Source organism: Canis lupus, chromosome 19 (genome assembly GCF_003254725.2).
Source record: "Canis lupus dingo isolate Sandy chromosome 19, ASM325472v2, whole genome shotgun sequence".
Lineage (NCBI taxonomy): Eukaryota > Metazoa > Chordata > Mammalia > Carnivora > Canidae > Canis > Canis lupus.
The window spans coordinates 36,019,845-36,041,359 of record NC_064261.1 but is presented as its reverse complement, the minus strand read 5'-3'; the positions used below and the strand labels follow the sequence as shown (position 1 = coordinate 36,041,359).

Below are 21,515 nucleotides of genomic sequence, written 5' to 3'. Positions count from 1 at the left end.
TTTAAACAAGCTCTCCAGATGGCTCTTTACTGTCAGCTGGATCGTAGTGTGGGTACCAAGGTTTTGGAACTGCAAGATAAAGTCCAAACTTAATGTACAAAGCCATTCACATTGACTCTTACTCTGTACACAGCCTATACCGTAGCCACAATTATATCCCATTTCGGAAACTCCCACAGTTCTTTTAAGCTCTTGTGTCACTGCATGTGTCATTCTGTACAAAACTGTTGTCACCTGCCTCTGCTTTACTCTGGAAAGAATGCCCTCTGTCTTCTTCTTTGAAGCCTTGCCTGATCTCTCAGCTGTGTTAGTTGTGGGTCCTCCTCTAAAGTCCTATGCAAATCCTTTTCTCATGGTGTACTTTAGCTTTTATATAGCTGTTTCCCTTACTGCACTTTGACTTCATCAAGGGGTGAGGCTGCAAATTAGTCATCTCTTTAATCTTAGTGTCCAGCCTTGTTCCTGGTTCATAACTGGCACATGAGCAAATGAATGAATGGATAAATGAGTGAGCAGAGTTCTAGTTACACTATGATAAAAATTAGCTGTGTATGAGGCCATTACTCTTTATAAACTGAATAATTATATGCCTTCCAATGGAATACTTTTTTTTTTTTCCAATGGAATACTATTAAGTGAAGTTAGCAGAAGCTCATCAGCATTAGAGGTGAAATGGAAACCAAAATAAACAAATGCTACTGTGAAAACATAATGATTGCTTTCCCAGTGCAGGATTGAGGGAATAATTAAGCATCTAAATTAATGTAATGCTTAGAAGATGTCCAACATTTTAATTTTTCAATTGGCTTTGTGTTCATTTACAGACTGACAATATACATGCCATGCATCTTTTTTTTTTTTCAAACTCAACAGTATTTTTCAGTATTTCTGTTTTTTTTTTTTTTTCTTTCTGGTTTTATAGTTTCTTATTCTAGATGGTTGGTAGTATTTTTTTAAATGAAATGCCACAAACCCCCAACCACTAAGCAAGAAGTTAGTGCTTCATTTATCAGTTTACAATTCAATGTAAATTTAATGGACTTTGGTTTTGCTTGCCTTATATTCATTACTTCTCTTTGGGTAATAAATACTTTTTCCCTTGTGTAACTACGCCTCCTCCACTTTCTATCCACGTGCTTCTTTTGGTGGGATTGGTAGGGAAAGGGTAGAGTATGTGACCCAGGCTTAGCCAACTAGTCACAGTGAAGTGACCAAGGACACCTGATCCAAACCAGCCAATGAGAATCACTCCCAGTTCCTTTGTTGGGGCCATTGAGAAAGGCATACTCTCTGCCCTGCTGTTGATGAACTGTTAGAACATAAGCCATTTTTTGCCACCGTGTAGCTAAAGCTGCCTGAGAATGAAGCCAACACAGTGGCAGGTAAAGCCAAAAGAAAAAAGAGGTTAATTCTGATATTTTTTAGCTTTGCATCCAGCTATACCTGAATCCATTTACCTCTTGGTATTCACACTTATTTGAAACATGCTCATTCTAAAGAAAAAATTCATTTTTATTTTTGAGCTGATTTGAGTTTGGCTTCTCTTCTGTACCACCATAAATGTCTTGACCCACTGGAAATTATGCCAAGATTTTTTTTAATATGCATATTTTTTATTAGAGTATTTGTCAACATATAGCATAACACCCAGTGCTCATCCCATCAAGTGCCCCCCTCAGTGCCCATCACCCAGTCACCCCCACCCCCTGCCCACCTCCCTTTCCACCACCCCTTTTTCGTTTCCCAGAGTTAGGAGTTTCTCATGTTCTGTCTCCCTCTCTGATATTTCCCACTCATTTTTTTCTCCTTTCCCTTTATTCCCTTTCACTATTTTTTATATTCCCTAAATGAATGAGACCATATAATGTTTGTCCTTCTCCGATTGACTTATTTCACTCAGCGTAATACCCTCCAGTTCCATCCACGTCGAAGCAAATGGTGGGTATTTGTCGTTTCTAATGGCTGAGTAATATTCCATTGTATCCATAGACCACAGCTTCTTTATCCATTCATCTTCCGATGGACACTTAGGCTCCTTCCACAGTCTGTATACCAAGATTTTATAGCATCATTGAATTTATTATATTACACTATAATTGTTTGGATTTTCAGTGTAGCTTTCATCACTATGAATCTCTAGAGATATATTTAAGTGGAGGTACTCAGTACCAGTTTGTTGTGAGATTTTAAGTAAATCCCTTAATTCTGTGCTCCAGTTTCCTCATTTGCCAAACTGGGGATGTATACCAAATCTCTCAGGTAAAATTATTATTCTATGAATAAAACACTGACTTGACATTAGAGCAGTTGACTACTATTTAAGAATCATAATTCCCTAGGCATAAATGCTGCAATGGTACATGGTATACGTCAGGGTGGTTTGGGGTCAGGGGAAGAAAACTCAAGGAGAAAGTTTGATAACTTCATTTTGGATAAACCCCCCCAAATTAAATGATTTATAACTTACCATATTGCCATTATTAGGTTCTTCCGTAATTGGTAAATTTGTTCCAGAAATGTGAGAACTGTCACAGGTTGTCAGATTTACCAAAGGATGAAAATAAATGTGTCTGAAAAAAATGTATTCACAATTTGGTTTCTTCTCATCAAACTGGAACCAAATGAAGTTTTAGATTTGAATAAGAAGCCCTAACATTTTTAAATATGTGTTTTCAAGAGCATTGTAATGCCTGATAGATAAGCAGAAAAAAAAAGCAACAAATATTTAGGAATTTGAATTGCTCAAAAACTAGAACTAGCTTTAATAAAATAGCATAATGTCTTAAACTAAATGCAATGTACACATTGGGCCATGATGTAATTTTAAAGAACTAAGAAGGTACTTCTTTTTATCTTTCATTTAGAAAGTAATCAAAATAATTCAAGATAATCAAGAAAATAATTTCCTGGAACATTTTTTCCTCCAGTTATCAAGTGTATATGTTTATATGTGACGTCCAGTTCATCTACACCTAACAAAAATCACTGTAACCTACAACATGTGTGTTTTCCCTCTCAAATCTGTATTTTCTAGTTTTCTAGTTGAGATATACTTAAATCAATTACTTGTTTCTAAGACAAATTGAACTTCTCTGACTGGATTATCCTGAAAGCTTTCTAGGAGTATGTTGTGACATTTGCATTGGAATTTCAGTCTAACTTCAGCAATTTTCCTTCTTTTTTATTAGACTTTTTAAATTACAAAATTAATATGTATCCATTATAACAAGACAGAAAATACAGAGTTAAAGGAAAAAGTTAATAAGCTTCCTCTTCAATCTCATCCCTCTTAGGTTTCTATTGTTTCAGGTGCAATCTTCTGTAACATCTCTATGCTTATACCATAGAGATCAGGTTTCCCGCCCCCATCTTTGGGCGATAAATTCAAAGACTCCTGGTGGATTCCCAAAACTGTGGGTAGTACTGATCCTTCTATATGTTTGTCCTATTCATGCCTATGATAAAGTTAATTTATAAATTAGGCACAGTCAGAGGTCAACAATGACTAACAATAAAATAGAACAATTATAACAATACACTGTAATAAAAGTTATGTAATGTCTCTCTCTCAAGATATCTTATTGTCTTGTGATGATGTGGTGTGATAAAAATGCCTACACGATGAGATGAAGTGGGTGAATGACACAGGTGTTCTGATGTAGTGTTAGGCTACCACTGACCTTTGAAACTACCTTAGGAGCTTCATCTGCTTGCAGACTATGGCTGTCCCTGGGTAACTGAAACTACAGAAAGCAAAACCACAGAAAAGGGGGGGAGTAAGAAATATATAGTGATGAGTCCTAATAATATATAGGGGAAGCCATTTTAACTTTCTAACTCAGCGTGATAATACATAAACTTCATTCAAACCCAAAGCCTGATTTATGGCCACCATGCATCCATTGTATATCTGCTTTGTGAATGAGTAGCCTAACAGAAAACCATCTTGTCCTTGAGATATCCATCAGTGCTCCCACTAGGTGCATTCCTTTATGATAAAATTTGTGATTCTTACCTATACGCGAACCTATAATCTGTTGAGCTTTTACAAGATGTGAAAAGTATTTAACTCTGTTAAAAATTGTTCATTCTCCCAGGCACTGTCTTCCCCGTGAAGATCGTGTTTCCTGGGCAGCTATCCTAACTTGGGCTTGAATTAAGCTCTCTTTCTTACTTTTAGAGATTCCAAAAGGTTTGCTCATTTTGTGTTAACCATAGGGCCTTCCTCCTCTCTTATTCGCTCCTTTTTTTTTTTTGTATTTTCCCAAATATTAGATCACACTACAAATCAAAGGTCACAAACTGGTGGCCTACAGTCTAGATACAGCAAAGAAAATATTTTGTTTGCAGAACATTGGGGAAAATTTAATATGAAAAACTGAAAGATCTGGCTCTACATGCCTACGTGGCAAAAATATTACTGATACTTTCCAATTTAACATGGTCCTCTCCATTCCCTATTATGTATACTTTCACTAGTCTGCTTTTCTGTATCACCCACTAATCACCCATAAGCATTTGAGTTTATATCCTTCTGATATTACTACCAGTTTCTTAGTAGCAACTTGCGTTTTGTATTTAACATTATTACATGGCATTATCAATCAGAATTAGATGCAGCTGGATACAACTAAAAATACCAAATTACGGTGGCTTAACCACTAAGGGCTTATTTTTCTTTTATGAAAAATAAGTCTGAAGGTGGGTGGTCAAGGGCTAATATGGCACTTCAGGGTCATATGGGACCTGAGTTCCTTCCATTTTTTTCTGCTCCATTTTCCTTAGGACATGGCTTCTAGTATCAACATCAGTGAATCATTCATAGTGGCTGAAGAGCTCCTAAAGCTTAAGGTACTTTATTCATGTTGTATTTTATCCCAGAAGAAAAGTGGAGGGAAAAAGATTGGTATTCTGAGTAAGCCTTTTTTAAAGATATTTTCTAGAAACTCCACTTAACTACTTCTACTTATATCTCACTGGCATAACTTAATAGCACTGCCACAACCAGCTGCAAATGAGATTGAGAATGTAGTCTTTTTGGGGGAGGGAGGCACATAGGCACCTGAGTAAAATCCGGGTGTTGTTACTAAGGAGAAAACATAAATATCAATCTCAGGTACATTTCCCTGTAGGTTATTACTGACATATGGGAGAGATTGTGAGTTCCTCTCAAGACCCAAGTTCCCCTTCTACTGAGTTAAAAGAAACCTGAGGGCAGCCTGGGCGGCTCAGTGGTTTTTGCACCGCCTTCAGCCCAAGGTATGATCCTGGAGACCCGGGATCAAGTCCTGCATACAGCCTGCTTCTCCCTCTGCCTCTCTCTCTGTGTCTCTCATGAATAAATAAATAAAATCTTAAAAAAAAATAAAAGAAACCTCAGATATACCTGATCACAGAGGCACTTGAAGAATGTATTTCTAGGTCTTTTAAAAGAATTCTTCATGATCATAATCTTCTCTCCCTCCTCTTACAGTATTTTTTTTTTTTTTAGGATTCACCAAAATGCGATTCCTAAGACTAATGTGTACAAATACATAGAAATAAATAAAGTGATATTGATGGCTAACTTCATAGGAGGTGTGGCAATTCACATTCTCAGGAATAGTGTATAATGGATGTACGTTTTTCTATACATTTATCAGCACTGGATATTCTTTTCTCATTTTTAAAGAAGATTTTATTTATTTATTTATTTGAGGGAGAGAGAATGCACATGCCTGAGTGCATGTATGATGAGGGGCAGAGGGAGAAGCGGACTTCCACTAAGCAAGGAGCCTACCTTGATTCCCAGACTCTGAGATCATGATCTGAGCTGAAGGCAGCTACTTAACTGACTGAACCACCCAGGAGCCCCTTTCTTCTCATTTTAGATGTTGTGAATGATGGGTTAAAAATGGTATCATTGTTTAATTTGTATTTCCCTTACTATCAGCAATGAAGAGCCTCTTTTTCTGTGCCATGTGTCCATTTTAATTGTCCTACTCCTCTGTAGGGACCTTGTGTTAATAGCCTTTCCCAATGTTTCTGTTGGATTATTTGCACTTTTTAAAAAAATTTTTTATTTGCACTTTTTAAAATTGTCTTTAACTCTTAGAATATTAACCTTTGTTATATGTAATGTAAATATTTTCTTCTAATCTATAATTTCTAGACAAACCTTTAGCCAATGAAAATCCAATTGTTTATGTAACCAAATATTTCAATTAATGGTTATGGATCTCTACTTAAGGAGTTCTCCCCCACTTTAAGATTATACAAATATTTTCCTGAATTTTATTCTAATATATTCTGTCTTTTTTTTGTTATTCAACTCATTAATTCCATTTATATTTGTTGTGCACTTATTATGAGCTGAGTCCTTTTCAAATTCTAGTGGGCATGTTTTTCCCATTGGAGAGATAGATAATAAGCAAATAAACCAATATATAAACAAGGCATTTCACTAGGAAATTAAAACATGGTAACATGGGGGAATGGGCCAGGCTCCCTTGGAATAGGTGGTCAGGAAAGGCTGTCCTGAGCAAGTGAGATTTAAATTGATTTTGAAATAACTAATGATTAGAGGGGAAGTCCAGGGAGAAGATGCAGGTATAAATGGCCTTGGTGTGTATGAAGAAGTCCAAGAAGGCTGAAGTGGCTAACTCATGAAGGACAGGAGAAATTGGAAAGAGAGGCAGGCACCAGAATACAATGGGCTTAGCAAACCCCAGTGAGGAATATGGATTTTACTCTATATTAAAGATTTGTAGTCCATTTGGAACTTGGTTTGTGTGTAATACGGTATGTGTGTGTAGGGGGTGGCCAAGGGATTCTAACCCACATCTTCTTTCAAATTAATTTATATTTTAAATAAATTGTTCACTTTTTGCAGTAGTGAGGGAGACAGGATAGTGAAAAATCCCACAGAATCTCACCTCATTTCAAACACTGTACAGATATTATTACCATATGAAATATATTTTCATTTGAAATTAAACATATAATAACTATAACATTTATTTTTATCCTAGGGATGTGGCCAATGAGTAAAATCTTTCCAGAACTTCTTTTTAGAAGTTCATGGGCAGCAGCAGGTGATAAATCACTTATGAAAACCAGTATTATTATTTTATAGTCACACAAAGCTGTTCACTAAAAACCATAGCTCTAGTTGTTCAGCCATCTTATTCTTTGGACTTGGTGCTGAAAAAAATGACTTTTGACCAATTCCAAAAATCAATCTACTCACAAAAGGCCAAGATTTGCTACCAATGGAGATATTTAAAAGAACGTGCCATGGGTTCTGAAGGCAAGTCTATAGGAGATCTTCTAAAAATATTCTGCACAGTGGTAGCATTAAGCCCCAAGACTTCTGTGATAAGGAGGACACAGTTTTGGATATTTAAATCTGTATGTTTATTTAATAAGTAAAAGAGTCATTGCTTTATAATTAAACCACAGTCATCTTGATCTGTCCATAAGATCATTCTATAATTTATAATATGTTTTCTTAAAATTCAAGCTTTACAACAACCCCATAGGTTAGTTATTTCTGCAAATTTAGATTAAAATAGATTAAGGAATTCACACTCAAGTCTCTTTTTTAAAAAAAGATTTTATTTATATATTTGAGAGAGAGAGAGAGTGCGTACACGCTCAAGTGCATAAGCAAGAGGGGCAAAGTGAGAGGGAGAGAGAATCTCAAGCAGTGTTGAGCGCTGAGCCTGATGTGGGGCTTAAACTCATGACCCTGAGATCATGACCTGAGCCAAAACCAAGAGTCAGATGTTTAACCAACTGAACTGCCCAGGTGTTCCCCGCCCCCCCTCAAGTCTCTTGATTCTACGTTCAGGTCTCACTCTACACACTAAGTTAGTTGACTAAGTTAACTAACTTAGTTAACTTGCTGCCTGGAGTAGGGCCTCTGACCACTGGGCTGCATGGATATCTTGACTATTTATCTATTATTTGTCCTTAATACTCTCTGTGGATTTGATTTGATTGGTCCGCTAATTTGCAAATAGTCATTGCAGCAAGTACTTATGTTGATTTAAAAATAATAATAACATTTGCCATTTTAAAATATTGGAGATTGAGTGATATGTGAATTTTTTGGACATTTAAGGTCTAGAGACATTTGCTACATTGGCCTTAAAGCACAAATATTCTAGGAAACCTCATAGTAGCTGGTAGCTAGTATATCAGTCAAAATTAAACAATGCTGTGGCGTTACAACTAATGAGCCCAGAAAAGAGCTGGGCTTTGGTCTGGGTCCTGTTTCCTATTTTCTCTAAGATACTAGGAAAGTCACTTACATTCTCTGGGCTTGTTTATTACTTAGTATTCTTAAATTTGATGTAAGTAATGAAAGCTAATTACCACCAATTTAACCAAAAAGGGGCTTTCATGGAAGGATATTACAAGACTCACAAATGCTTGAAATGTTGGGGACCAGGCTTAGAAAGTGACTCGCACCGGTTGATCTGAACTAAAAGGAAATCAGGGTGCTATTAGGTGAGAATGGGTATGGGGAAAACTCCACCCACGCACCACTGCTTTCCTTTTTCATGTCAAACAAGATCATTTCTGTGAGCTCTTTGAGCTCTGACCTCCTCTGCTTCTCTGTATTTGGAGGAGGAAGGGTGCCTATGCAAAGTGGTCAGACATGCTCTGGCTGGACTTGCATCTGAGGGCTGGGTGCCGCTGAGGAAGGCTGAACCGCAGCAGCGCTAGAGTTTGACCAATTTTGGCACTAGCCAGTAGGAAGTAGGAGGGGTGTTAAGCAAGCAAAGTGTTTGGGTGGACAAATTATGAGGCACCAGTGCAAATAATGCTTCCAACGAGAGTTAGAAGCTTCCAAAGATTTCTAAGGGTCACCTCCTTTATAAAAGGCCGACTTGACTACTTGAAAGAGACCACTGTAGAAGGTCTCCTCATGTGGATGAGATACAGTATCTAGCGCTGACATGAGCTGCATATTTGAATGCAACATACATATAAATGTTAACCAGCTTCCCAAATCAAAAGTTGAAAACTGGCTTCCCACAGGTCAGAAAGAGCCTGCAGAGAATTAGTTACCAACAGATAAAAATCCAGATTTTCCATTTTTTCTGGAACAAAGGGACGCTCTGGCAATACTGAGTCTACATCTCTGCATAGTAAGTTTTCTACTGCCTTTGGTGTGGATGTGGAGTCTCCCTATTGTCACACCTCGTCATGGTCCTCTTCAGTCATAATGGCACCTGCTTGGATCGTGTGAATGCTCCAGTTTTCGAGCCTTGATGTAACTGTTTCTGTGACAACCCACACAAGGCCTGTGTGTGAGCACCCATCTTGAGGATCCACCAGTGTGGGTTTCCCTGAGCGACCTCTGTTCTTGGGACCCCTTTGGTAAGAACCTTTCACTCCTGACTTACTACCGTTAATGCTGAAAAAAACTGTTTACCCCAACTGACCCACATGTCTCTGTTCTGTCACAGCAGATCTTCAGGCATCTATTCTCCCAAATGACCTTAAATATCTGATGTTGGAAAAGGCAGCAAAGAATCCCCATTTAGGATCTTCTAAAATGGGGGGAAGAAAAGACAACTATGCATCTGAACAGAGAACCATTTCTGCTGGACTCCTTGGAAGACAATTGCTGAGAAAAGCTTCCCTGGAGGATTATTTATCTATTTTCTAGGAGTAGCTGTGGATTGCTGGGCACTAGTTGGTCATGATGATTCCCCTACGTTGTCTCTTCTGCACATGTCTGATCCCATCTGGGTGTTACTGCTCACATAATTCTATCCCTGAATTATAGCACACAATGTATTATCAGACCTTTCACTTCACTCTTTACTTTGTGGGGTCCATTCCCTACAAAGCAGCCACGTTTCCTTGCTTAAATCTCTTTGATGCCTTCCAGGCTGCTTTTAGGCTAAACTTTAAGATTGGTGGAGAAGTCTGCAAATCCTTGTGGTGTGATTCTTCCTTAACTCCCGGCCTCCACCTCCCATTGCATTTTCCTTAGCTCACTTCACTTGGACCGTTTAGGTCTTTGAATTTGTGAAAGAGGCCAAGCTCTTTGCCACCTCAGGCCCTTGACCCTTGCTGTTCCCCCTTCTGGACGGCTCCCCTTCCTCCTCACCCTTTCCCCTATCTTCTACTTCACCTTTAAAATGTCACTTTGTCGAGAAGCCTTCCCTATATTCTACTTCCCTCACATTCTCCCACCCTCATCTCTGTATCTTGTAGCCTGTTGCTCTCTTCTAATGCTTTTAACACAATTTATATGTTCCCATTAAACTGTGAACTCTTGAGAGCAGGGACCTTCTGTATTTTGTGCCCAAAGACTATTCAGAGGCAGCAGGATCCCTGCCATAATGGAGGATGTGAGCGATACTTAACATGTCAAACGGATGAAAAACCCACTTTCCATCCCACTGCCCAGTCTAACAACTTACCATTGTGCATAAGACATCCTTTCTTAGGGAAAATATTTTTATTTCAGCCATATAAGCAAATGGAAGATTTATCAGAAGACAAGCCTGGTGGAAAGCTGTTAAACTTCTAGGTTCCCCAGGTGGGGTCCCAGACCATCACCTGAGAACGTCTTGGAAATGCAAGTTACCAGGCCCTTCTCCTACACAAAAACTCTGCGGATGCGGCCCAGCAATCAAGGTTTTTTTTTGTGTGTTTTGTTTTTAGCAATCAAGGTTTTAACGAGCATTCTCGGTAATTCTGATGCACACTTAAATTTGAAAACCATTGTTCTAGGCTGTCCAGTATGTGACCTTTTTCCCCCTTATTATTATCATTATTTTCGGTCCTTGATCATCGGCATAATCCTGCCGGTAAAACAGCAGAATCTTAAACTGCCGAGGGCATCTTTGTCATCATTCGAAAGCGGTGAATAACCGACTATCCGCGCAGAGTGCGTGATGTGGAAGGTGCTCCCGGGGGGGGTGTGTTCCTCGCGGGGACAGGCCTGCCCCCGGGCGTCTGCGACCCAGACAATGTCCCCACGCACAGGTGCAAAAGCCTAGAAACCGGCAGGAAGGCGGAGCAGCCGGCTGCAAGCCTTTGTTCGCCCCAACCCTCCCGACCGCTCGCCCTCCGTCTGCCCGCGCGCTCCTCCACCCAGAAAAGCAGCGTCTCCAAGCGACGAGAATGTGTCGTGCCGCTCAGGACGTTTTCTACTGGGCCAGTCTTCCCCGGGGCCCCGGAGAAGACGCGGGGGGCTGCGGGGGGCTGCGGGGGCAGGTGCCGGGCGGCGAGCGCAGGAGGCACGGACGCCGCGGCGCTCCCGCAGCTCCAGGAGCCCCGGGCGCTCGCCCCGCCCCGCCCCGCCCCTCCCGTCCGGGAAAGCCCGGAGCGGACTCCGCTCACGTCGGGACGGGCGCCGCGGCCGGCGGGGCCACGTCACTGCGCATGCTCCCTCGCCCCTCCCGCTCGGAGCCGGAAGGGGGAGCGCGGGCGGCCTGGGCCTGGCCTGGCCGGGGCGGCGGCGCCGGCGGCCATCTTGGCTTCCCGGGGCCAGGCGGCGCGGGGGGAAGAAGTTGTAGGGTGGGGGCCGGAGGGAGGAGGAGGGGAGAGAGAGGGGGAGGAGGCCGCGGCGGGGCAGGGCGGGGACTGCCTGCCCGCCCGGGTTGCGGAAGTGGTAGCCGCTGGCCGAGCCTGCTGCTTGCTCGCTGCTGCCTCGGCTTCCCGGCTCCCCCCGGACGGAGAGGCCGGCCCGGCTGTGGATGGTCAGATAGCTCCGGCCCCAATCCGCACGGAGCAGACGGCGGCGGCGGCGGCGGCGGCAGGCGAGGAGGAAGATGGCGGGACGGCTGCCGGCCTGTGTGGTGGACTGTGGCACGGGGTAAGGAGGGTGGGGAAACTGAGGCGGAGCTGGGAAGATGGCGGCGAGGGTGCGGGCGCGGGGATGCGCCGCGGCGGGGTGCGGCCGCCGGGCGTCGGGCTGCCGGGGGTGGGGCGCGGGGCCGGGGCCGCGGTGCGGCCGGGCGTCACCCGCGGGGGCGGGGCGGGGCGGGGGCGGGGGTCCCGGCGGGGTCCCCCCGGAGGTGCCCCCGGAGCCGCGGGCGGGTGGGCGCTGCGGGGCCCGGCGCTCAGCCTCCGGCCCCTCGGCTCCTCCTGCTGCCGGCGCGCCGGGGCCGAGCGGACGGGCGGGGGACGCCGGGCGGGTGCTCCGGGTCGCGGGGACCCCGCGCGGCTCGGGCCGAGGGCGGGGAAGGAGGCGCCCGGGCGCCGAACCTGCGAGCCGGGGCCGCGGCTTCCACCGGGCGGGCCGCGCGCCCCTCGTCCGACCCCCGGGCTTCCCCGCCTCCTGCGCTCGCACCGGTGAGCCACGGGCACATTTTAATTTGAGAGAGAAGGATGTCATGTGTTAACTCGTCTTGCCTCGGACAGAAAAAAAAAAAAAAAAAAAAAGGGAAAAAAAAAAAGTCCCCTAGTGAGCAAGCGCGCCGCAACTTCCTTAGTTTTCTCAAAGCCGCTTCCTGCTTTCAGCCCTTTATACCCTTATAAGGTAGTTTTTCATTTCCAACCTGAACACCTCGTATTAGGACTTTTAGGATTGAGCATATTTGAAATGGATTGAATTACGGGCCCTCGACATCAGTTTGTAGGGACTTGAACACAGACGTGCGAGTGTTTTCCGGGAAGGGGGGGAGAAGGGAAGCCCCAGGAAAGTCCTTGAGGCCGCGCGCTCGCCGGGGGGGGGTGGGGGGGGTGGGGGGGCCTCGGAGGCTGTGGGGCCGCGGGGTGCGCTTGCTTTTCGGGGGGTTCCAGTGCGCAGGGCCGCGTGTAGACGTGTAGAACGGCGTTGAAGTGTATGAATAGGCGTTTTGGGATTTTGGCACACTGTTGTTTTCATAGGAAATAGTCTGTACTTTAACGTGGAACGACTTGTTTCCCTTGCAGTGCTGGGAGGGTGTGTGTGTCCGTCCTGTGCTGATACATTGTTTCATTCCTAATTCGCAAAATAATACACCGAGGGGGAGTCGGTTATGAGAGGTAGAGTGTCAGCCCTTGCTCCCTGCCTTCTATCATCCAGCAGACCTTCGTTGCATCAAGGATTGTGTATGCCCCTCTTTCCATTTACTCCCCGTAAAACGGCTCTATTTTTTTTTTTTTAAAGCTCTAATCTTCATACTCACGACTTTGTTAGTGTAACAGTTTCAAAAATCCCAGCCATGCATGTGGAAACAGCCGATTTATTAACATTCTCCTATTCTCCTTTGGGAAATACCAGCCTACTTTTAGCCTTGGAACTTCTAAATGTATTGTTTTGATGGACAGCTTATTAAAGTTATTGTTTTTTTATTTTTATTTTTGTATATATATATATTTTTTATTGTTTTTTTTTAATCCTAATTTTCTTGACTCAGGTTCTCCCCCCCCCCCCCCCCCCCCCCCGATCCAGTTGAGGAGTAGTTTCATGCTTAGGGTCAGTTTTAAAATTAGATTTGTCCTGAGTGAGAAGGAATTTTCAAGTGTGGGGTGTTTTGTTTTGTTTTTTTAGATTTTATTTATTTATTCATAAGAGATACACAGAGAGGCAGAGACACAGGCAGAGGGAGAAGCATGCTCCATGCAGGGAGCCCGACGTGGGACTCTATCTGGGACCCCAGGATCACGCCCTGCGCTGAAGGCAGGCGCTCAACCACTGAGCCACCCAGGTGTCCCTCAAGTGTGTTTTGTTAAAGTGAGAAATACTGTTATATAATTAATATTTTATGCTTTAGAAATTATTGGGTTAATAAAATTAGTGTGGATAATTGTAGTGCTAATGGTAACTAGAATGTTACTTTTCCCCCATTTTTCCCCTTTTGAAATAAATTCTGGTTATTTTTGAGTTAGTATTCGGGTATTAATCATTGAGGTTGACTGTCCTTAGCTGACCTCCTCCTGCTAGGGCAACCCTGAATTTAAGACAGGCTGAGTGTCCGGGAGGTCCCCAAGGGCTTCAGTCTACATTTAGGATTATTTTTGTTTTAGTATTTCAATTATTACGTTACTATATTTTACCTTATTGCATTAGTTTTACTTCACAAGGTGAGGTGGTTTAATGGGCACTCATGGTTTAAATGGAACTGATTAGGAGTCCCCATTGTCTCCCACCTTTTTTACCATCTGTCAGAGCTCCATTTATTTTGGTCTTCTAAAGGTTTCATGGTCCTTTGTGGTGGCTATCTAATGCAACTCCTGGAAAGTTATACCTGCAGCTTTATTAGCACATAGAGGATGGCTCATTGAGCTTGGGCCTGCGATAAGCATATTTAAGTAAGGCCTTCATGGGAGTTTTATGTTTCAGAGTACTGTGGTCCCCAGATGCAAATTGTTCACCTATAATTTGTGTGTTCCTTTGTGCTTTAGAGAATGCATTCATCTATTTGGTCTGTAATTACAATTACCCACTTAATATAAATGAAGAGTTATAACCTGAATCTGGATGATCATTCCATTTCATTATATAAGTTAGGAAAAAGATGACAGGAAAAAGTGGCCGGCTATGAAACTTGGTGTTCTCCCACAAGAAAAGCTGTAAGCCTTAGGAAACATGAAGCTTAATCCCCAGGCTTAAAGTTAGAAATCCTGCAGCAAAGATCCTTTATCTCAACATAAGATAATCACCTAAGCTCAGATCGTATAAGAAAATAACTCCTTTTGATAAGAATTTAGAAATAACTGTTTTTTTTTTTCGCATTGATATCATATCTACACACTTTTTGTCTGCATTGGAACAGTACTGTAGAAAAAAATTTGGGTAGAGATTCTCATTGTAGAGCTAGCTGGTTGCTTAAGAACTAAATTACAGACCTCCAATCTGCTACCTTGGTGAGGGAAACTTTTTTTTTTTTTTTAAAGCATTCTTATAACATTGTAACACTTGGAAAGTTTTAGAAGATCCTAAATTATTTTTCGCATATTTTCACTCATTTCTTCAACGTTCAAATGAAGGAACTAACTCCTTACACACTTTTTTTTTTTTTTTTTTTAATGCCTCAGCTTGATTACAGAACTTTACATTGTGACATTTCCTTTTCCCCTTTATGTCTTTTCTACCTGATCCGTTCTGCTTTGGTAAATTATTTCCATTATGATAGCAGAAGTTAATATGACCTTATTGTAGAGCTGTGTGTTGGTGTCTAGATATACTCAGATTTAGAGTGAATTTCCGTAACTGACTCAAGTTTCTTAGCGTAATTTTAAAATGTAAGCATAAGTATTTTGTTGGAGTCAGTGGATGAGGAGTTTATATAATTCATACTGTGGCCACATTCTAGCAATTAGTGCAGATAATTTGGGAACCAATCTTCCCTGAGAACCAATGAGGAAGAACTGAGTGTGTGTGGGGGGGAAATAAGTGGGAAGTTCATATTTCCTATATGAATTCTGTACATGATATTTGATAATAACGCTATTTCTCCAAGCCATCTTCAAGAGCAGAAACATTCACAGTATCTTGTTATTACCAAAAAACACTGAAATTCTTATTCCTTCATGGGTCATGTTTTACATGCTGTGTGAAGTAAGTATAACAGTCTTCTGTTGAGAAGTCAGTTTCTTACTTAAATACAATCTTCCTCCTCTCCTCTCCCACTGGTCTCTTTCCCTGCATGCACATCTTGTGTTGAAATACTGACTTTGGGTTGTGTGTGTGTGTGTGTGTGTGTATATAGTATCTAATGAACTTTCAGCCTAATTGTAAAACACAGTTCAGAAATTTATTTTTAAGCACAGAATGGAAAGCTCCACTAGTGGAGGGCCTGCTGACCAGGATTTTATGTATGTTACTTAGTTTTGTGACAGTCATTTTTACCTTATTTTACAAGTGAGGAAACAGGATTAGAGAAACACTTTTTTTAATGGTGATAAGAGTTGCTATTTGGACTTAAGCTTTTCTGTGTCGAAGCCCTGTGTTCTTTATAATACACTGTGGAAACTCCTGAGCCCCTTATCAGAACTATGCATGTTGCTTTTTATTAGCAAAGTTAATTCTCTTCTTAAAATATTATAAATCCTAGTCTTAAGCATTTGATTTAATGAATTAGAGAAATGATTCCTGTGCATATCTTTTTTACGTGATATGTATCTATATATATCAAGTATATATGTATGTGTCCGTGTGTGTGCGTGCGTGTGTGTGTGTGTGTATTTAGTGGATATGTGAATTCCTAGCTTATTTCCTTGTCAATTTGCTTAAATTGAACTTCTAGAAAAAATTTACTCTCTATGTTTTGTTTATCAGGAAATGCTAAAAGCTAATATTTATTAAGAATTACGTTCAGGCCCAGTGCTATATGCTTTATATTATCTCATTTACTTTTCACATCAGCCTGAGAATTACCTCTTTTATGAACAGAAAAGTTTAGGGTTTAGAGAAATTAAACTACTTGCCCAAGATATTGTAGCAAATAAATGTGTTAGAGACCCTCCTCTATAAAATAATCTCCTTACACAGAGGATGAGCCTTTGACAGTTTTGAATCATTTAGATTTTTTTTTTTGAGAGATAGTTCATTTATGTTGTAAAGGGAGAATGCAGTATTAGTGAATATTACTTAACGATTACTTGCAAAGGTAGAAAAGTAGGTATTACTTGCTGATTACTTGCCAAGTCAGCTTAAAGCTAACTATATACTTAGCAGGTTAGACGCGCTCAGAATTATAATGAAAATATGTAATACAATATGCTCTCGAGAATCTTATCTCTTAATGAGATAAGAGCTAAAAATTATTTTTAAAAATTAGGATGGTAAAAAAAAAAATTAGGATGGTAAGATTCTGCACTTAAATCTTAAGATACTTTTTTTTTTTTTAAGATTTTATTTGTTTATTTGACTGAGAGGGAGAGAGCACACAAGCAGGGGGATCAGGAGAGGGAGAAGGAGTTTACCTGCTGAGGGAGCCTAAGGCAGATGCCTGACTGAGCCACTCAGGCACCCCAAAATATTTACTTTTGTGGTAGTAATAGTTGTTCTGTAGATAGTAAGATTAATGTGGTCAGGAAGAGTCAAGGAAGTTGTAGTGAAGGTAGGATATGTGCTCTCCTTTTAAGGATTTGGATATACAGGGGAAGGAAAGCATATACAGCAGAAAGGGGAGAGTAGCTGTTTCTTGTGTTTAGCCCTATTAGCATATGTTGCACCACTTCCTTCCCTTTGAATTGAGGACCACATAATAACATAATGCAAATCTTGATTATGTAATGTGAAGGGGAACTAACATTTATTGTGCACTTTCTGTATCAGGTATTCATTGTGTGTCAGCAGAGCTTTGATTCAAAATATTTTACTTGATAAGAAATAAAAATCCTTTGCAAGAGGAGTTAAATGTTGTCAGGGCTTTTAGAATATTTGCAGAATGGAATGCAGTTGGATCAGATGTAGAGAAGGTATTTGGGATGAAGTTATGGGGCTTGACACATGATATGAACTCACGTCTTTGTTGAATGAGCTGGCAAATGAAGATGGAACAAGAGTTAGGGGTATGGCTTAAAAAAACTGCCTGGGAAACACCCCATACCCAGTGACTCAGAATCTGAAGGATTGGGCCTAGGAATATTCATTTAAATGGTCTTCCTAGATGATTTTTAAACAGCCGTCTCAGCATCAGCTTTGCAGAAATTCTGAAGTAGGATATTGGCAGTAGGAATAGAGCAGAAGAGATATATTTGGGAAAGGTTGCCTCTTTTTTGTTTGTACTTCTGCAGTAGTATTGTTTTATTTGTGGTTATAGCTGTTTTTGTGTTCAGGCTTTTCTAGCTGTATGACTTTGTACACTTCAAACTCTGCAGGTCACATTTTTCCCATGTGTAATTTGGGATCATAGTATCTACCTTATGGGTGGGATTTTTTTTGTTTGTTTGTTTGTTTGGTTTTTGAGATAATGCATGAAAATGGTTAGTCACAGTGGTTGACACATAGTAAGAACTTGATACATCATAGTTATAATTACCATTATCAGTTAGCTCTCTTTTATTGAATTGAAATTTTTTAAGGAAAGGAACACGGTGTCTTATGCTTATTCAGTGCTTGGCTTAATGCAGTTCTTTGCACAGTCCAAATGTTTTTGCTTATTTGAGAGATGGAGGTATAGCTAGGGCTTGACAATTGATTGGGGTGGATTGTAGTCATCAGTGAAGATTTTAAGATTTTGAGTTTGGTTTTAAGAAGCTAAGTAAAATAATTATTTGAATTTGTTATTGAATTTGGATGATGATCATAATTGGAAATATTCTAGAGGAAGTTAAAGATACAGGAACTTCAGAAATGAAGGTGGAGATGTGGCAGTCATCATTACAGTTTACAAATTGAAACTAATAAAATAAAAAGAAAAAAAAGATTGAATATTAATGTTTCTTTTACAAGTCTTAAATATATAATCTAGCTTCTTGAGCATCATAATGAGAAGAATGAGTGGGCGCGCAGGCTTGAAATGATGAATGATCAGCTGTGCTGACAGCCAGGCTTCTGTTTCATCCCACTTTTTAAGAGGTAGAATCCTTAGGAGGAGCTCAACATAGGGCTAAATTTCCCTCCAGTGGTCTCCCTTATACATTGTGCTCCCCCACCTTCAACAAGTGAAACAGCTGAATGGGAGTAGGAGCAGGACTGTGGATTGGTTAAAATGTACCTTCTAGCAGTTTGTTTTCTGAAACAAAATTCCCCTGTAATAAAGGCATTTGGATATTTATCTGTAATTCTGTTGGCATTTGTAGGCTCTTTAATGACATGACTCATCTATAATAGCCGCTGGCATAAAGAAGAGGCAAGAGCAAAGCAGTTCAGTAATAATAACACTACATTAATATGCTTTTTAGTTTACCAGGCACTTATAAATTCATTTATTATTAAGTAACAGTACAAGATAAGGTGATGTTATTGGATTGATGTTTTAAATTTGGTTCTCCAAAATAGGATAGTGACTAATACTACTTTGTGTGATGGTGGTTTTATATCTTTATGTAGACCTTTATATCATACAATGTATAAAAGATATCTCAATAATTGATTAATACCAGAAAAAAAGACAAATTATGTCCTTTTTCCAAAGGACCATTTCATGGAATTTTACTAATTTTTCTTTCAAGATTTTTTTCAAAACCTTTCCAAACTATTGACTTTTAAACTCGAGTCACTCTTACATACTCCTTATAATCAGGAAAGGAACAACTTTGAATTTGTGTGGGCTGGCATATTTTCCTAACTCTTTTCTACCCCTAACGTACCTCACAAGAGTATTTTCTTCATCTGTGTTCTGATGCTGAACATTACATCTTTAAATATTCTCTCCTTTAAGCCTTGCCCATTGTGAAACTGCAATTGCCTTGAGAAGGATATCTTTAAGACTTTTTCAGTTACAGTACTTAGTGTGAATGAGGGGTTGCTACAAGGACAATGAAAGTCTCAAATAGGGAATTAGGGTGCAAAATGCCTTATAGTTTAGGGTTGGTTTTGAAACTGTATAAAATTATAAACTATGTTTTTAGTATTGGTCTATGATAAAACTCAATTGTTTGCTTACTTAAAGTCATAGAGCTTAGTATATTTAAGTATGGTGTGTTTTTCTTTAAGCATTTTTAAGTTTAGTTACTTCAAGACCACCAAAATAGTGCATATATGTGTGTGTGTGTGTATATATATATATATGCTATTCATAAGTGTGTGTGTGTATATATATGTGTGTATATTTATATATCTCTCTATATATATGAAACTTAAGTGAATTAAGGGAAATGCCTAATAACTCACATAGACTTATGGAGATGAAAAACACTTTGAGAAATAACTTCACTCATGCTTCATAAATGAGACTGGTCCAGAGTTGAGAAATGTTTTTCAAGGTTCCTAGTTATCAATTGATAGCATTGTTGAATTCTCTTACATTTTCTTAAGAGTTCACATTTATGACTTACAGTAGTTGAAGTTTCTTCTTACCAGTTGAAATAACAGCATATTTTTTGTAGTTTGAGGCCTGGTGCAATACATGTTTCAGAAATCTTTAGTGTGTTTTTTTTTTTTTTTTTTTTTTTTAGAGTTTTTGTTGTAATAAAAGTGTATGCTAGATGGCACAGATGCAAAACTAATTTTGTTTCCCATCGTAACATTTTAACACAGGTTCAGAAACTATTTCCATAAAATGAATACTTTTTATTTTATTTTCTATATGAGAGACAGGGAGAGAAGTGGAGACACAGGCAGAGGGAGAAACAGGCTCCCTGTAGGGAGCCTGATGCTGAACTTGATCTCATGATCCCTAAATCATGTCCTGAGCCAAAGGCAGATGTTCAACCACTGAGCCACTCAGATGCCCCAAAATGAATGCTTTTTTTTTTTAAAAGGAAATATGCTTTTTTATTGTTTCAGGCACTTAAATCTTAGAAAAATACTTTTTTTAAAAAATTTCAGTTAAAGACATTATGTGGAATGTGTACAAATCAGCCTTTCAAAGCCCTTTAAGGAGGTATGTTTTTGAGATGATTAATTATAACCCTTTCAGAAACCCTATGAAGTGTAGGTACTGTGATACAATAACTGTTTTAAAGATGGGATGAGCACTGAGTGTTACACTATATGTTGGCAGATCGAACTCCAATTAAAAAATTACAAAAAGAAAATAAAGGCGAGAAGATTGAGGTATAGAGAACTTAAGTAACTTGCTCAAGTATAGTGGCTACAGTTAAGTAGTAGAGCTAGCATCTGAGCCCTTAGGCAGTTTGATCCCAGAGACCACTGTGACACTGCCCTCAGTTGAGATATTCTCTATCAGTGGTTAAATGGTTAACTGAATTTTTGAAGTGTATTCAAATTTAAACATTAAAAAAAATCTTATTAGAAATGTTAAGTTTTATTACAAATATGAGATATATAGGGAGGTCTTAGTGAGCAACTCATTGATTTGATTAACTCCAAACATAAGCAAGTTAATCGACATAGAATTATTTATTTTATAGAATATTTATTAACTGAATATTGCAAGGATAGGCATTATAGCAAACGTGATAAAGCTGTCAGTTGCTGGCTAATTCAAGATAGCTTAATTAAGGACATGATGTTTAATTACAAATAGCTTCAGAATAAAGATAATACATATTTCTGAAGCTCCAGTTTAAAGATGAATAATTGATGCATTATGAAAGTTACTTGTCATTAATGCCTGCATAAGACACAGAAATGAAATATTTGAACTTAGAAAATGGAATATAAAAAAATTTTTATTAAGGCTGAGTACTTAATATTTGGTATTTGAGTCAGAAAATAGTTAAGAGAACCCAAACACACATGGGTTACCAGAAAGTAGTTTTTTTTTTCTAAAATAGTATTAAACAGATTGTTATCTCTAGAGTATAGGATGAATTTTGATGCATTTTATCTAAAAAGTACACAGTTTTAGAAGCTCATGTTTTCTGTTTCAGAGTATTTAAAATTTTGCTTCATACTAATCAAAAAGGGTGGAAGTCGCAAAGCAAAGAGACCTTTTTTTTTTCTTTTCTTGATTAAATTGTTATTCAGATAATAGACTAGTTGAGAATTTTAGTGCTTCCAA

General features: G+C 39.7%; 1 protein-coding gene and 1 long non-coding RNA gene across 3 annotated transcripts in view; both read left to right on the top strand.

Moving 5' to 3' along the window:
- The first annotated feature begins 8,818 nt into the window (after positions 1 to 8,818).
- LOC118351533 (uncharacterized) lies at positions 8,819 to 11,412 on the top strand. Of its 2 annotated transcripts, none has more exons than XR_004807104.2 (3): positions 8,819 to 9,369; positions 9,462 to 10,641; positions 10,993 to 11,412. It is a non-coding gene; the product is annotated as an uncharacterized LOC118351533 (long non-coding RNA). The 2 variants fall into 2 exon arrangements; XR_004807103.2 differs by having other exon boundaries at positions 9,459 to 10,641.
- Positions 11,413 to 11,448: 36 nt separating this feature from the next.
- Positions 11,449 to 21,515, top strand: part of ACTR3 (actin related protein 3) — a 57,952-nt gene continuing 47,885 nt past the window's right edge. Inside the window, exon 1 of the mRNA XM_025429970.3 lies at positions 11,449 to 11,824. Coding sequence (XP_025285755.1) covers positions 11,781 to 11,824 — 44 coding nt within the window. The 5' untranslated portion in view covers positions 11,449 to 11,780. The remainder of the gene's footprint in view (positions 11,825 to 21,515) is intronic.